The 16186-nt window shown below is 34.9% G+C and overlaps 4 protein-coding genes across 10 annotated transcripts; 1 reads left to right on the top strand and 3 right to left on the bottom strand.

Moving 5' to 3' along the window:
- The first annotated feature begins 422 nt into the window (after positions 1–422).
- LOC140990990 (hexosyltransferase GAUT11-like) lies at positions 423–3874 on the top strand. Of its 4 annotated transcripts, none has more exons than XM_073460888.1 (3): positions 423–578; positions 789–957; positions 2290–3874. In XM_073460888.1, exons 2-3 carry the CDS (start codon positions 802–804, stop codon positions 3709–3711), a joined length of 1578 nt encoding a protein of 525 aa, XP_073316989.1. In that variant the 5' UTR covers positions 423–578; positions 789–801; the 3' UTR covers positions 3712–3874. The 4 variants fall into 4 exon arrangements, with proteins under 4 accessions (XP_073316989.1, XP_073316987.1, XP_073316988.1 ...); XM_073460886.1 differs by having other exon boundaries at positions 680–957; XM_073460887.1 differs by having other exon boundaries at positions 423–621.
- A 621-nt stretch (positions 3875–4495) lies between these two features.
- On the bottom strand, positions 4496–6145 carry LOC140991670 (large ribosomal subunit protein eL42-like). 2 transcript variants are annotated; one of them, XM_073461763.1, is made up of 4 exons: positions 5989–6145; positions 5079–5258; positions 4780–4854; positions 4496–4713 (listed from the first exon to the last, which is right to left on the bottom strand). In XM_073461763.1, exons 1-4 carry the CDS (start codon positions 5989–5991, stop codon positions 4654–4656), a joined length of 318 nt encoding a protein of 105 aa, XP_073317864.1. In that variant the 5' UTR covers positions 5992–6145; the 3' UTR covers positions 4496–4653. The 2 variants fall into 2 exon arrangements, with proteins under 2 accessions (XP_073317864.1, XP_073317863.1); XM_073461762.1 differs by lacking the exon at positions 5989–6145 and adding an exon at positions 5904–5936.
- A 738-nt stretch (positions 6146–6883) lies between these two features.
- Positions 6884–9779, bottom strand: LOC140956370 (transcription initiation factor TFIID subunit 11). 3 transcript variants are annotated; one of them, XM_073413092.1, is made up of 5 exons: positions 9563–9779; positions 8095–8414; positions 7833–7920; positions 7572–7671; positions 6884–7284 (listed from the first exon to the last, which is right to left on the bottom strand). In XM_073413092.1, the coding sequence occupies exons 2-5, from the start codon at positions 8403–8405 to the stop codon at positions 7157–7159; spliced, it is 627 nt and encodes a 208-aa protein (XP_073269193.1). In that variant the 5' UTR covers positions 8406–8414; positions 9563–9779; the 3' UTR covers positions 6884–7156. The 3 variants fall into 3 exon arrangements, with proteins under 3 accessions (XP_073269193.1, XP_073269191.1, XP_073269192.1); XM_073413090.1 differs by having other exon boundaries at positions 9559–9764; XM_073413091.1 differs by lacking the exon at positions 9563–9779 and adding an exon at positions 8948–9082.
- Positions 9780–11605: 1826 nt separating this feature from the next.
- On the bottom strand, positions 11606–15922 carry LOC140956390 (cysteine desulfurase 1, chloroplastic). Its single transcript, XM_073413121.1, has 10 exons — positions 15695–15922; positions 15472–15605; positions 15212–15371; positions 14797–14983; positions 13699–13844; positions 13524–13596; positions 13313–13376; positions 12531–12630; positions 12144–12302; positions 11606–11925 (listed from the first exon to the last, which is right to left on the bottom strand). The coding sequence occupies exons 1-10, from the start codon at positions 15878–15880 to the stop codon at positions 11755–11757; spliced, it is 1380 nt and encodes a 459-aa protein (XP_073269222.1). The 5' UTR covers positions 15881–15922; the 3' UTR covers positions 11606–11754.
- Between the last annotated feature and the right edge of the window lie 264 nt (positions 15923–16186).

Below are 16186 nucleotides of genomic sequence, written 5' to 3'. Positions count from 1 at the left end.
GGGAGTGGGAAGAAACGGCACAGCGCTAGAAAGAAAAATGGATCAGCAGACAATATGAACAACACAACTCTACATCAAAAACTTGCAAAAATTCAATCTTCAAGCGATAGTTTTTAAGATTTCTAGCATATTTCTAGCATTCTCTCGTTTTTAGATTTCAATAACTTTATATTTATATGTTTATGTCTTGTAAATTCCTACGGTTTATTAAAAATATAAACAATGTCAGGCGTTTATTCATCAAATTCCAATAGTTTTATTCATTTTGGCGTTATAGTTGTTTTAGGAGATTAGAACCGACGGTCAAATTTAGAATTCACTTTCGTTTGTTTTTAGAATTTAGATTTTTATCATTTTTACACAAATCGGTGCATTTTCGCACCTGACACGCCCGCAAATCAAATATTGTGCAAACAGCTTGATTATGAATTTTCTTGATATCAAAGCCAATATATACTGTCCTCCTTAATCATCCCCGCATTCGACACCGTTTATGCAACGCATGTGAGTCTCGGGGCTTCTCTAGTTATTCGTTTCTCAGATTTCAATCGCATGGGCAGACGCTTGGAGGCAACCAGGTATATGTTCTGCCGCCTATCTTGATCGAGTCTCGTGCATGAGGTTTTCTTCGATTTCTTGATTCTGATATCTAATTGATAAAGGGTTTTTTTTTTGCAAGAATATTGATTTGAAGGTGAAGGATAAGTCTTCGCCTTTTTGTTATTGGTTTGATTCAATATGATTGATGGCATGTCTTGTTTTCTTGATGCGGCACTGAATTGTGGAAGATTCCGGTGAAGGATGCGGCGGCGGGCTGCCAGCTATCGCCGCCCTATTCGGAGTAGGCTGTCATGGTGCATCTGGGCACTTCTGTTGACCTTTTTGTTTGCTGGTTTTCTTTTGTTCATTGTTCAGCATAACCATCGTGATGAAAACCACTTGGAACAGCCGGTTCTGGTAAGATTGGTCTAAAAATGCAATTTCCATGATAATTATTATGGGTCTTATTGTTTCTGGTTTTTTTATTTGGATTGTATGATTTGTATAGTTATTCTCCAAGTCCATAGAGTGCTTTAGCCTATTGATGTTTGATGTTGCATCCTTTTTATGATCCTCTATGTCGAATTCTTAATAATTAATGCGGTTTTAGACAAAGTGATTACTAGGACGAGCTTTGCGAGAATCAAGACTTGTTATCTGTAGATTTGGGAAGACTGTTTTATCTGTTGATTCCATGGAGGCAGAATCCTTAAAAGAGCTGTGATTTTTGGTTGAAATAATAGTCAATTGAGGGAAGGTATTGTTATTTTCTAGACTGGAAAAGTAGGTTTTCAAATTATTTACAAGAGTATTCTAGTCTCATTCAACTTATAAATAACTTTCAATGCAGCTTGTGTGCATACGAACCATTGTCGTCCGTGTAGCCAGGAATTTGGATCAGTCCCCTTTGCTATGTTATATCGATCTCTCATAAATGGTTAGTTTTGTGGTTGTTAACATTGAGGCCAAAAATCATTTGTTAGGTTAATGGAGCGTAGTACTTTTTGTCAAGATTTCACTCAATATGGAGTTGAAAGCGTTGATTGGATACAAGTACGCTTAGCCAACTAGCAAGAAACATCTTAAGTAAGAGGAACTAAACTAGTGCACATTTTTGCAGCTTAAGAATACACATTCTTATGTGACATAAGAAGCCATTTTATTTGGTTTCTATTTGGTACCTGAATATGGCTAGAATTATGCAAATTTGCATCGCTAGGACAAGAAGGGAAGAGAGCATTCGACACCTTATTTGTTATCTTGTTCAGCATGAATGAAATACTGCCTTATTTCTCCTGTAACGACACATCATTATATTATCATATTCTTATCATTTTTATGCTTCATGTGAGTATTTTTTGTTGGTCCTATTATTGCAAGCCCTTAATGTGTTCTGTATGAAATTTGGACCTTTCTCAAGAAAAAGTTTTTTTTGCCTCCAAATAGAGCCTGAACCAGCCACTGAGTTTGCATATTTAACATATATATTTCCGAATTTGAGTCTCCATTATTAGGAAGAGAGCATTCAACGTGCTTGCATACCATGTCATTTATCGGGTCAAACTTGCAGGCTGAGCCATTAATTTAATATTTTTTGTTCTTTAAAATCAATAATACGGTTATGCTTGAATTGGACGCCTCTTGTTCTTTGCTTGTTTTACTTGTTTTTCAGAAATCTAATTTAACTGTCTATGATTTAAAGACTCGTAAGTTCGTAAGTTAATAAATACACACCTCCTTGTTTTTCAGGAGACAAATACTGTGAGTGGCCGCATGATTCATAAGAATCGAAATTTTACCGAAGAAATGACATGTTCTAGATCATATGCCAGACAATTGGCAGAGCAAATGACCCTTGCCAAAGCTTATGTTATTATCGCAAAGGAGCATAATGACCTTCGTCTTGCATGGGAGCTTAGTTCAAAAATAAGAAGTTGCCAATCTGTGCTCTCCGAGGCTGCAAAGAGAGATGAGCCTGTATCTCTAGAGGAAGCCGAACCAATCATCAAAAGTTTATCTTCCATCTTTTTTAAAGCACAGGATGCCCATTACGATATTGCAACTACAATAACGACAATGAAGTCTCATATTCTAGCCCTTGAAGAATATGCAAGTGCCGTGACTGTTCAGAGCTCAGTGTATGGACAACTGGCTGTCGATTCGCTACCCAAGAATATTCATTGCATTGAGATTAAACTCACTGCTGATTGGCTTCAGAGCAAGTCTATGCAGGTTCTTGCAGAAGAGAGCAAGAACTCGCCACGACTGACGGACATGAATCTTTACCACTTCTGTATATTTTCAGACAATCTGATGGCCGTTTCAGTTGTTGTCAATTCTACTGTTTCTAATGCTGAACATCCAAAACAACTTATTTTTCATATTGTCACAAATGGAGTAACATACGGGGCGATTCAGGCTTGGTTCCTCAGTAATGATTTTAAAGGTGCTGCCATAGAAGTTCAGTCTCTCGAAGATTTCACTTGGTTGAATGCATCATATTCTCCTGTAGTAAAACAAATTCGTGATGCCGCTAGTCTTGAGCTTAAGTTTCACAGTCCAAAGAACCAGTCTTTACTGAACTACCTTCGGTTCTACATCCCAGAGATTTTTCCTCAGTTGGAGAAGGTGGTTTTCCTTGAAGATGACATTGTTGTTCAGAAGGATTTGGTACCTCTGTTTTCAATTGATTTACACGGAAATGTAAATGGGGCGGTTGAAACTTGTCTCGAAGCTTTTCACCGATTCTTTAACTACCTAAATTTTTCAAACCCATTGATCAGCACGAAATTCGATCCTCAAGCATGTGGATGGGCGTTTGGCATGAACGTTTTCGATTTGATTTCTTGGAGAAAGGCGAATGTGACTTCAAGATACCATTATTGGCAAGAAGAAAATGCTGACAGGTCACTCTGGAAGCTTGGCACTCTTCCTCCTGGCCTTTTAGTTTTCTATGGAATGACAGAACAACTTGATCGGCGATGGCACGTATTAGGATTGGGACATGACATGAATATTGATAACCGTTTGATCGAGACTGCTGCTGTGATTCACTTTAATGGCTACATTAAGCCTTGGCTAAAGTGGAGTATAGACAGGTACAGGCCCCTTTGGGAACAATATCTGTATCAGGATCATCGCTATATCCGGGATTGTGCCACAAGTTCATGATGATCTTTTAAGTTTGATGTGCATTGGTTAATTTTTGTGAAATGCGATGGCATCAGTGTAAAGTTAGAGCTGAAATTTTTGACATTTATGCAAAGGTTTTACCTTCACACATCCCATTTGAGGGAAATTTTCACATGATGGAAAGAAATTTTGCGGAGAATCACACTTGCTGCATTAATTTTTTTCGCATTTTTAAATTTTTCGTGGCAATCACATGTAGTTGGATCCATTTTTATTTGCATGATTCACGTAGGTTATTTTATTAAACTATTTTCATTTTTTTACTTTTTCGTATTATCATAGATAAAATGAAAATTGAATTCATACCAAAGTTATTGAATAAATTCGATTCAATCTGTTCGGATTGTCTGGAAGTTTGCAAAATATGATCGCTCGACATGGGTTTGCAAGTTCGTATTTGATCGAACCAATTAAGTTTGCCCTGACCAAGAAAAAATATGCTAAATTTATATTTTATGTATAAATTTAAGGGACATAAATTGTTATCTACTAAATCTCTCTACAACTGCCACACATCATGGTTCTGTCACCATCTTCAGTTCCTATGCTCACATTGAGCATAAACTAGTTGAAGTCAAGATTGAGGCAATTCATTACAGGGAAGTTCTTACGACATTAATCTTATTTATTCCTAGTTATTCAAACCAACCCGAGATCTTATTCGAAATGAATGAAACTAACATGAAAGGACTGCAACTGTAAGGCTTCCCCATTTAATTAGCTTCACCCAAGTGAAAACTGAGGAGAATAAATTTGAATCAAATTTATCAAAAACTAAATCTTTTATCAAAGCAAAAACTAAGTTACACGGCGAGTCAATATTCCATTACTGATTAAGCCAAAAACAGCAAAAAGGCCATCGCAACAATAAATACGATGATAAAAGCAAAACCAAGGAGTCTCAAGTTCCATTTCACAGCATTAAAAGAGAGAAGTTCCTTTCCCCTTCTTATCTCCACCAATCTCAAAATGCTTGCACCTCTGCAAAGTTAACTGCCTGTGAGTATACATGACAAACAAAAGTGAGCGCAAATAACAAGAAATAACCTTAATCGGATGCTGAGAAACATGTTTGCAACCCTGGCATTGTAGCCTCAGCACAATCTTCTTAGTTGTTTTTGCCTGGATGGAAAAGATAATAAACCAGTCACAAAAACGACACTAAAGAAAGATCTCAACCAGCAGAACTCCAAATTAATCAAATTTCTTTGTATCCTTCCACAATAATTATCATGACTCAATGTACTTTTATAAATATTTGGTTATTCACAAGCTACGTTGGTGATATGGTCTTATTTCCATTGTAAACAATATCTTAATTATAATATATATCGAGCATGTTTCACCTTCTTGTGGAAGACAGGCTTGGTCTGGCCACCATAACCTGACTGCTTACGATCATATCTGCGCTTCCCTTGAACAGCCAAGCTATCTTTTCCCTTTTTGTACTGGGTAACCTTGTGCAAGGTGTGCTTTTTGCACTCCTTTGACTTACAGAAAGTCTTCTTAGTCTTAGGAACGTTCACCTGCATATAGCAAATTACAAGTAAATAATACATATAATCAAGAAACAAACAAATTTGGCAAAACACGAACACTGAAAGTACATCACTGAAACAAATAAAATACAAATAAATAAAGTCATAACAAAAAAAAAAAAAAAACAAACAAACGAGAAAGAAACAAGAAAAAACCATAAACAACAAAAAAAAAAAAAAAAAAAAAAAAAAAAAAAAAAAAAAAAAAAAAAAAAAAAAAAAAAAAAAAAAAAAAAAAAAAAAAAAAAACCAAGCCTCCGAGATAGGAACCAGAGACATCCTTATTCATCTAACTAGATAAAATGAACAAGATGTAGAAAATCCAAAGTTTTTTCCACAAAATGGCCTGCCGGAACATGACCCGTCTTTCAATTCATGATTCCAGATAGCAACAACCAAATATTTCTAATAAAAAAACAACTGAATGAATAAAAATTAAGAACTATATAATACTGAGTAGGTAAAACCCACAGCTACAACACTTTATTCCATTTCAGGCCTGCTAAAAAACACTACCGATCAGATTGACTCAAGCTAAATCACCAACCATCAATACTATACAAATGAATACCAAAGCTACTTACTACTTACGGTACATTAAACTTCGTGGATTTAAAAATAAAATTCACATACATGTAAATCAACACGCATCCACCGATTAATCATTCCATTTACAAAAGAATAAGCATAGCAAAGGAAGCTAAAATGATAAAGCTACCATGGTCGGCGGCGGAGAAAGGGAGGCAGGAGAGGGGGGCTCGGGTTTGTGTTTAATGCCGTCTACAAACCCTAGCTTGAGTATTACTGAACAGGCCACATTGCAAATAACTATAACTCCCGTCGGTCCTTTATCTTTTTATTTAGAACATTTGAGTCCCTTCATTAAGAAAATTACGAATTTCATCCTAAATAACTTTGTTAAAAAAAAAATTGAGAAGCTTTTTTAAAAAATAAAAATAAAAATAAAAATAAAAATAAAAACAAAAACATTAAGTGCGGTAGAATATCATTTTAGTTCAATAATTTTTTTTTACTTAAGGAAAAGATCTCGATTTTCAAAATAGAACCGCATCTCAAACGTTTCGATGTAAGATAGACTATAATAAACTATCAACTAATATTAGTTCAATATTCGAAGTTTGTTATTATTATTATTGTTGTTATTATTCACATTTTATAAATTGTATTCCTCATAGATGTTTAATTTTTTATTTACTATATTATATTCTTGTATTAGATTGATTACTTATCGAATTTTAAAATAAGAGAAGATTAAAATTGTGATTTAATCATTTGAAATCGAAATTATGTTATATACGTACACAAATGCCTCTGGATACCAAATTAATCGTTTAAAATTGAAATTATGTTGTATATATGTATGCCTCTAGACACCAAACTTATCACAAACAAGCAATAGCATTCTCTTTGTAGACTATACTAGAATATAGGGTGATTATTTGGAGATTTAGGATTGATCTATGATAAATATTTTTTGAAGGGTAGATGCAACTTTCAAAATCGCCTTTGTCTAACATTCGACCAACTTCGAACTTTCAATCTTGTTCAACAATCTTTTCTTTTAAATGTAAAATCTAAAAAATTTACAACTGTTCCAGAAAAATAAATCAGATTTATACAAAACACAGATTTCTCATGACAAGTTTTCTAGTCCCTTCAAAATAAGTGGACTTATGATTAAGAAGCATAAGGAATTACCAGAAGTGAAAATTATGCTTGTGCTACAGAACACCAAACGAACATATAGATGCAAAATCTTGAGCTTTCATGCCGAATGCTAGACCGTAAACTAAAGATAAGAAATTTCACTGACGAGAAAATTGAAATTTAAAGGCTGTTTAGCGCAATGTACTTTCAAGATTCTGTCATCGGAAAAGCCTTGGAACTGATCTTTTTGGGATCTTGCCCTCGAGTTTTAATCTTCTATATGCTTCTCTAATGTGGCATGGCCTGATCGGTCCGGTCTCTTTTCTCTCTGACATTACCATTCTTGCTGCAATTCAATTGCGCTTCAGTGCAACTTACAAGATAAATATTAGCGTTACATACACATTACTACAATAACAATGTACATTTTAGCTTTGAATTTCCCAAGGATGAGAAATAATTTCCAGGAGATTAAAAAAGAACCGAGAGGTATTAAGATTAACTTGGTATAGAAGCATCACGTATGATTTGAATCTTCAATTAGAAAATGGGCACAATGAGAGGGATCCATGGCGACGATAAAGTTCCAGAATATTTCTATATCTTATATGGATAAGTGCAAGTTAAACATACCTGTTTCAATAAGCTCCCCAACAAACATTTTTGCTATTCCAGATACAACAATAGTCATGGGTACTGAAATTTTTGCACTTCCAGTTAAGCTTGTTAGCAGCTGCAAAATACGGACAAAAATGGTGCCACTAAAGAAATGAAACCAGAAGTTGGACACTTATTTCGAACACCAACAGCACAACTAAAGGCCCCTCAGTACTCGTAACTGTTTTGCGATAAAAGTATTGGCTTGGATGGAAATAAGAAAAAGTTGATTCTTACCCGTTTCATATTAGATTTCTGAAATCCAGATCTTCTAAATGACTCGTACCGACTCATTTGCTCATCCGTAAACTTAGCTAAAAGAGCCCTAGAATGTCGGATGAAATTAAAAACAAGACAAGGAACGAAGTAATGCAAATAGTGCATGTTATAAATAACAAACAATCAGCCAATAGAACCACTTGCAAGTTGCAATCAACTAACCCATCAAGAAAGCATCACTACAGAAAGGATATGACAAAAAAAGAATAATTCAACTCACTGCATCTTAGCCACTTTATCAGGATCGCCACTAGATGACAGCTTTCCGAGCTCAACGTCCATGTTCTCTTCTTCCTCATCATCATCGTCTTCCTTAGGTTTTCCAACTGGACCGGCAGTGCCTATGGCTACTGTTACAGCTGAAGATGTTGACGCGTGTGAGGTATGAATATTAGCACTGGCATTAACATCTCCACGAATGTGACCCAATGAAGTTTGTGATTCATTCTCATCAAGACCAACAGGGGAATCTGGTGGTGATTCCTCTGGTTCCTCAAAAGCAATCTCAAATGGATCCTTTGATTTGTTCATGTCAGTGGCCTGTAAATTCCATCAATGGATATTCAAAATCAGGATGTAAGCAGTTTATGAAGTGCAAGATGCAATTACTATGATGTCAATTACATTATGATATTATGGAATATGGAACAAAAACATCACTTCACTTTTACACACTGTGGTACCTAAAACCAACGTTACCGCCTACCGCCTCAGCTGCCTAGACGGTTGAATTTTTTTTACCAATTTTTTATAAGTAATTATATATAATCATGCAATATAGTTACAAATAATTATAGTTTTTTATGTAATATATATAATTAAATAATACTTCATACAATATAATAAAATCTAGACAAAGTGTAAATAAATATATAAATACAAACTAACAAGACAATTAAGGTAGTGGCTGATGGCGGCGGCAGGTGGTGGAGGGACAGTTGAAACCAAAAATAAATGCCAAAGAGAGTGAAAGATGTTTTTATTATATCTAGTGTTTTTTAAATTAATTGAAGTTGGCTGGTTGCTAAAATTATTTGATTTTGGCAGTTAACTAGGATTTTAAAATCATTTACCTCCTCGGCCGCCTCCGTCTCCTGCTCGCCCGTCGGATAGCCTTGGACCTTCTATAGAGGCCGTCTTAGACAAAGGTGGAACGGTCAAGGCTCAACCAGGTCGACCACCATTTAGAACACGGTCTAAAACAGCACCTCTGTATCAATATTAGAAGGTCGCCTATAAATATGTCTCGACTTTATCCTGAGTTTTACATTACTCAATATGCTCAGAAGTTTAAAACTAATAATAATAAAATTATTCCATGAAATTCAAAACCCAGAGAAAGTAAAGCGAGAGGGGCGAAATGAACTTCTCAAACACAGCCAATTTATAAAAGGGCGAAGAAAAACAAAAAAACTGACCACGTTAATTGAGAAAGCCAGTTGAATGAGATCAAAAGTAATATGAAGAACAGAAAACACGTCAAAGTTAAGCAAAATATATCGTTTAAGCAATTTCTCGAACACCTAGGGTGCAATATAAAAGTGGCCATGGCAATTACATTTAAATTGAATCCTTCCAATAGATGCAATAGACACCGAGCATTAAGCAAAAACCATTTAACTTTAATTACTACGGTGAAAAAGAAAAAAAGACCATTAGAACACGAAGTATGAAAGAGAATAACCAACAGTTGAGTTGCATATCGGGCTAACAGCATCAACGAAGGATTCGTTGAATCAAGGTCCGCAGCAATCCGCCGATGATCGGAGGCGTGAACGGTGGTAGCAGGCGACGGAGCAATGGAAGGTTAAATAATCAAGATTGGGGCTTTGGGCAATTTGAGGCTAGGCAGGAATTTGTGCAGCCCAAGGTTCCTAATAAGTTTTATGGACGTAATCATACAAGAAAAAGAGATTTGGGATAATAACTTTGATCAAATTTTATTTTTAAAAATATCACGTCAATAAAAAATTTTAAAATATTTAATTAAAGTTATTTTGTAAACTATTTCATAAAAAAATTATATAATTGAAAAATACTAATTGCATAGTTATTTTAACTCGATTGTACTCGAAACTCGAGTCAAATATTAGAAGAAAGTAAAATATAAAATTTTTTATTTATTATTTCATGTATCATATGATAATTTAGATGTCACGTACATATACGTTGCAGTCGTTTTTTGTTGATAAAATTTTCTGAAATCAAATAGGAAAATTTATTTTATTTTCATAGTTTATAATTAATTTAAGTAATGATGATTTTTTTATTAAGATTTATTTATATAATTAGTTAGTTTGATTACAGAAATCATAAAGATAATTATTGAAATTTGAAGAAAATTTTGTTTTGTTTAAGTAGGGTGATAAATTTTATTTTAAAAGTGACGTATTTTATAATATGTTGTGAAGGGGGTGATTTGTTCATGGTCGATGTTCCTACCAAGCGACCAAAATAAATGTTGAATATCCTAAATTAGATAAAGAAGAGCATTTGAATTATTAGATAAACATTCATTTGTATTTTAAACTAAAGATAGATTAAATTATGTTGTTATCTATTGATTTGATTTTATAAGTATTTCCCGGTTCGATAAATGAATATCTTATTCATCATATATTTTCTTATATAAAACTACATGATATCTAGAGATGAACAGCTTGACCCTTTCTTCCAACAGTACCTCTCCTCAATGGTGACCACAAACCCGAGCTTGGGTGATGTGTCTCCACTCTCCATCACGTGTTTTAGATTTATTGAAGATTTGTAAACCAATGTAACTTACTTTGTCTAATGGAAGGACGCAACCAGTATATTTGGGTTGTCACCACTTCAAAAAGTTACAGATGTAGTTTAACTGCTTACATATGATGTAGTGGGCGATGTTGCTGATGAATACTTGAGAATAGGTGCATCGACAGTGTTGGAATGCTTGAAAACATTTTGCAGGGTGGTGTATGATATATTTTCTTAGCAGTATTTGAGGCAACAAACATATGAGGATGTTACTCGGCTAACTATTGAAAATGCTCAAAAGGGATTTCCTGAGATGCTTGGAAGCATTGATTGTATGCATTGGGCTTAGAAAAAGTGTTCAACGGCTTGAGCAAAACAATATCAAAGTAGACACCAAAAAAAACCTTCAATCATACTGCAGGCAGTTGCATCGAAAGATTTATGGATTTGACATACATACTTCAGCATACTAGGATGCAAACGACATCAATGTGCTGGAGATGTCCAATTTGTTCTTAAACTTTGCAAAGAGCAAAACCCCTAAAGTGCGGTTTAAGTTAAACGGGAACGAGTATAACATGGATATTATCTTGTCGATAATATTTATCCGTCTTGGACTGCTTTCATCAAAACTATCCATCAGCCTCTCTCGCAAAAAGTATAAAATTTTTGCACGATATCAAAAGAGCGTGAGAAAAAATATTGAACGAACATTTGATGTATTCAAAACACTTTGACATATTTTGAGAAGTTCATCTAGCATACGAGATCCAATTGATTTAGATTATATAATAAAGATTTGCGCCATTTTCGATAACATGATTGTGGAGAAAAAGAATATACTCGAAGATCGAGATTTCCCTGTTCGAGATAATGGTCACGAAATATAATAACAAGAAAATTCAAATTTAGCTTTCTATTCGATTAACAATTAAAAAAAAACTAATGATAGTTTGCGAAGAAAAATAGAAATTAATTTATGTATTAAAAACAAAAATAAATGTTACAGATGAGGAACCAAGCTCTTCTATGTATTACATTACCAGAGTCATATTCACAGGATAAAATTCTAATAATGTTGTATGGCAAAGCCTCCCTCTTCCCTCTCTAAACCCCTTTTTGATCATCTCATTTGGTTTGTTGCTTACTTGAAAGATGCAAAAAAGTTGATAGTATCAGTGAGAGCCCGAATAAAATCGTCCACATCCTCTTTAGTGTTGTAGAAATGGAGACTCGCCCGTGCGCTTGCATTGACTCCCAAATAGCGATGAAGGGGCTGAGCACAATGGTGACCTGATCTAATAGCTACACTATGCTGAAAAAAGAACATGGTAGGAATCATAATTTGTTACAAAAAGCCAAATGGAGATATTGGAAAGACGTGCTAAAGAAAACTGTGGAGAAGTGCATGTGATGGTTATGTGCACACTGCACAGCAGAGATTTTCATTTACTTATAAATTGGTTCTGATTCTTGTTGCTGATGTTCAAAGAATCTGAGATAATTTGCAAGAAAAGGATGCTGAATATGTACCTGTTGATCAAGAAAAGTGGCAATATCTGTTGGGTGAACATCTTCCACGTTGAAAGAACAAAGTGCTGCTCTGTAATTGGATTTTGAAGGTGCTGGACCATAGACACGAACATTGGGTACCGAATGTAAGCTATCATACAGATAGCCTGCAAGCTCTACCTGAAACAAAAAACAGAACAAACAAACAAACCTCTGTAAGCGTAAACTACACTAGATGTTCATTATCCTATAAATTAGTTATCATTTTAAAACAAATTCATATTTCTTGGAGAGAACAAAATCGTCATAAAGGAATGAGATTGTATCCTTAAGTAGACATGAGCAAGGTTATCAAAACCAAAAAAGATTCATTCACGTAAAATTAGTGACATTTTTATCAGAACATACCTCATAATCATGAATGTTCTGCATTCCAATGCCAGATAAATAGTCAATTGCAGCTCCTAATCCAATGGCTTCACCAATAGCAGGAGTCCCAGCCTCAAACCTGATTTCAATAGTAAAAAAATTATGAGAGAATAATACATCATTACGTACAGTGATCCAGAACAACATACAACCATACAGAAACTAGCTAAAATCATATATATCACTCAATCAACGGAATATTTCTGTACTGCTGATTCCCACATACCAAATAGTTGAGTTGGTTTGACTTGAAATACATTCTCGAACTATGATGGGTTTGCAAGTGGGTTCCTAAAAACATATGCTTTTCGACAAATCCAAGAGCGGCTTTTCAAATATGAGAGATAGAATTGGAAACTAGTACCTCATAAGAAACAACGTCTCAATCAAAAATAAATTTAATGGTTAGCATCAGCTTTCCTTTCAACGTGAGAATGTATTTTATGTCAGGGTGGTGGAACTTCAAACTAATTGCAGGAATCACAAATAAGATTTCTGATTACATTTGCCAAGCAACAAACAAAAATTTTAGTTCCAATTAAAAACTAAATACACACCCCACGGCAAATAACATCAGATAAATACATTTTTCAGATACAATCACGGTGTCCGACAGTCCGGTAATCACCCAGGTTGATCTTCATTTTCAATTATGAAACAATATTGTACACTCATTTTCCAAAAGTAAACTGAATCTAACAATCTCTCTTTCCACTAACTTTTACAGCTAATATAAGCCATTTTGAAAGTAAATGTCTAACCTGGACGGCGGTTCAGCGTACGTGGAGTGATCTAAATAAACATCTGAAATCATTTCACCACCACCTGAGAAGAGTGTCAATGATTTAGAGGGGCCAATCTAAATTACTGAACAGCGAGTATTCTCACTTTTGCAATTGGAATAAGAACTTTAGAGATGCTCAAATTAGGAAAAACAAGATTGTTGTGCGTGGTTAATCCTGAGAGGCTCACCTAAGAAAGGAGGCATGGCATACAAGAGATTGCTTTTACCATACAAAAATCCAATGCCTGTAGGTCCACACATCTGAAGCACTTTTAATGCTTAACTTCAAATAATCACTGATATGTTTCGAAGAAAAATCCATTTGTGAAACTCAAGTGTTAACACGTAAAGAAAGGCCTTCACCTTATGAGAAGAAGCAACTAAAAAATCAGCATCAAGGCTCCTCACATCAACCACCATGTGCGGAACACTTTGACATGCGTCAACGAGAACTTTCGCTCCAACATCATGTGCCCAACTCACAACTTGATCAATCGGAAGAACAGATGCTATGGGAGAAGAAAAGGAGAAAGAGGTGTAACTACAGTATACGTGAGGAATCAAAAGTCAGCTTCTTAACAGAATAAAAGTTCTTATTTTAAAAAATAAGGGTAAGGGAAATTCAGAAATCAATTCTAACAACAAAGCTATAAAATCAATTTTCTTCTTTTGTTTCAATAGGAAACAAAATTTGCTAAATTAAATTGAAATAGCAGCATTATCTAAACAACGGCAGAGATATTTACTAGAATCTTCTAGAATATGTAAAGATGAAGGAAAGACCGTGTTTCAACATCAAAATAATTTCTTTGAAGATATGATATGAACCATAGAGAGAGCACAGAATTCAAAAAAATAACTTACAAATACATATCCTTAGAAAATGACTTCACAAAGACTTTATGGGGTTGTGATGAATGAAGAATAAGCTATAGGTCTCAAGACAGCAAAATTGTCCCCATCGAAAAATCAAAGTGGCAGGAACGCCAACTTATTCTTTACGTAAAATGATATTTTGAAATTTTGGGCCACTGTTTCTAGTGCCTGTTGAGTATAAGACTATAGAGTGCTAGTTTCAGTGCAACAATTGCCATAGCTTATCTTCAACGTTTTACTTTCTGATGCAGACCCTCTCAACATATTTAGGCCTTACTATGAAGAACCACAATAACAAGCAGACTGAATAGAGCCTAAAAAGTAAAAACATTAAATGTCACAAACCCACTGAAAATGAAAAAGGAAGTACATTACATAATTTGGACTCTAAAACATGAATTGGTCAACAAAGGAATGAAATGAACTTTCACACATATAAATTAATATGAACAAACTTGAAAGAAATGAACCACAAACTCAGATTTTTGTTCGTAAAAAGCAAGTTCTTTAGTTTAACTAAGCTGTGCTTTCTCCAGACAGGCTACTCGGGTACTTGCATCATCATCACAAGAGATTTTTACTCACCTAGCACGTTTGAGACATGGTGGACAACGAGGAGCTTTGTCCTCCTAGAAAGCATTTCCCTTAGTTTTTCTACATCCGGAACTTCATCTTCTGTTAAACTCACAAATCTTAAAACTGCACCAGTCTTTTGAGCAACAAATTGCCAAGGTACAATAGCACTGTGATGTTCTGCAACTGTAAGTACAACCTGAAATAGCAAATCAATCACCCTTTAGTAATGTAACATGAAACAAGAAGTAAAAACAGCATAGATTAAACACAAATACACAGATTAAAACGTAGTCTAAATAGAAAGAAATATACATACGAAGTATTAACTAATAGATACTCAATGTAGCCCTCCTACATTGCACGATTATGCACATAAATCTAAGATTTTCATTCTTTCACCGATATCAAGGTTGACAGGTTATACCTCGTCTCCCTGCTTCAAATTCGCAAGGCCCCAAGTGTAAGCCACTAAATTTATGGCCTCCGTAGCATTTCTTGTAAACACAATCTCTCTACAATCACCAGCATTTAAAAAATTTGCTATCTTTGCCCTTGCTAATTCATATTCATCCGTAGCTTTTGCACTGCACGTACACACAATATAACTTTTAAAAAGCACAAAAAAAAAAACCCAGAAACAGATTAACCAGCCGCAATAGCATCGTATTCCAAAAAGAACTTCACCTTAAATAATGAATTCCTCGATGAACATTCGAATTATAACCTTCGTAATAGTTCTGCAAAGCCTTCAAGACATGCGTCGGCTTCTGCGACGTGGCGGCGTTGTCCAAATACACAAGCCTTTTCCCGTTCAACTCCTGCAAGTATATCAATTCTCCAAAATCATATCACTTCTTCAAATGAAGAAAAACAGACAAGAAAACGAAAATCGCGCAGCAGAACTTGCCTGGTGAAGAATGGGGAAATCGGGGCGGGTGCGGTGCCCGAGGGACTCGGGCCCGAGTTTTGGGTCAGTAGTAGGAGAGGCGACCGAAGCTAAGGGTACTGTGCGGAAGGTGCGGTTCGTACGATGTAGGCTAGGTTTCATCGTTCGAAGAGAGACTACGGCTTCCATTGTTATTACCATCGGCATTTCACTTGACCGTAAAGAAAGAAGCCACGGGGCTGTGATTTGTAGACTGCCTGCCACTCTATTTTTATTCTATATGCTCAAAATTCAATTTTAAATTTTAAAAATATAAATGAATTAAAAAAATTTATTTCAAATTGAACGAGCATGTTGCGGATAAATAAGTTGGTTCTTGAGTTTTTCGAATTAATTAAAAAAATATAAAAAATTTTATTTGAAATTTTTGAACTCGAGCAAAGTTCGAATTTTTTTTAACTGAATTTAAATCTAATAAAATTTCTTCGATAGCTCTCGGATTTTAATATTTTA

This window comes from Primulina huaijiensis, chromosome 13, assembly GCF_012295235.1.
Source record: "Primulina huaijiensis isolate GDHJ02 chromosome 13, ASM1229523v2, whole genome shotgun sequence".
Lineage (NCBI taxonomy): Eukaryota > Viridiplantae > Streptophyta > Magnoliopsida > Lamiales > Gesneriaceae > Primulina > Primulina huaijiensis.
Note: the sequence above shows the minus strand (reverse complement) of the source record. Positions and strands in the feature narration are given on the sequence as shown.

What these genes read in the sequence shown, in the direction of transcription:
- LOC140990990 (XM_073460888.1), top strand. Translation starts at nt 802, where the DNA reads ATGCGGCGGCGGGCTGCCAGCTATCGCCGCCCTATTCGGAGTAGGCTG. An exon ending in ACTTGGAACAGCCGGTTCTG is followed by an intron (nt 958 to 2,289) that starts GTAAGATTGGTC and finishes CTTGTTTTTCAG; the next exon opens with GAGACAAATACTGTGAGTGG.
- LOC140991670 (XM_073461762.1), bottom strand. Translation starts at nt 5,936, where the DNA reads ATGATTAATCGGTGGATGCGTGTTGATTTACAT. An exon ending in GGATGCGTGTTGATTTACAT is followed by an intron (nt 5,259 to 5,903) that starts GTATGTGAATTT and finishes TGCTATATGCAG; the next exon opens with GTGAACGTTCCTAAGACTAA. An exon ending in AGCCTGTCTTCCACAAGAAG is followed by an intron (nt 4,855 to 5,078) that starts GTGAAACATGCT and finishes TTTTCCATCCAG; the next exon opens with GCAAAAACAACTAAGAAGAT.
- LOC140956370 (XM_073413090.1), bottom strand. Translation starts at nt 9,591, where the DNA reads ATGCTGTTAGCCCGATATGCAACTCAACTGTTG. An exon ending in GATAAAGTGGCTAAGATGCA is followed by an intron (nt 7,921 to 8,094) that starts GTGAGTTGAATT and finishes CCGACATTCTAG; the next exon opens with GGCTCTTTTAGCTAAGTTTA. An exon ending in AGAAATCTAATATGAAACGG is followed by an intron (nt 7,672 to 7,832) that starts GTAAGAATCAAC and finishes CGTATTTTGCAG; the next exon opens with CTGCTAACAAGCTTAACTGG.
- LOC140956390 (XM_073413121.1), bottom strand. Translation starts at nt 15,880, where the DNA reads ATGCCGATGGTAATAACAATGGAAGCCGTAGTCTCTCTTCGAACGATG. An exon ending in ATTTCCCCATTCTTCACCAG is followed by an intron (nt 15,606 to 15,694) that starts GCAAGTTCTGCT and finishes ATATACTTGCAG; the next exon opens with GAGTTGAACGGGAAAAGGCT. An exon ending in TAGTTGCTTCTTCTCATAAG is followed by an intron (nt 13,597 to 13,698) that starts GTGAAGGCCTTT and finishes AAAGTGCTTCAG; the next exon opens with ATGTGTGGACCTACAGGCAT.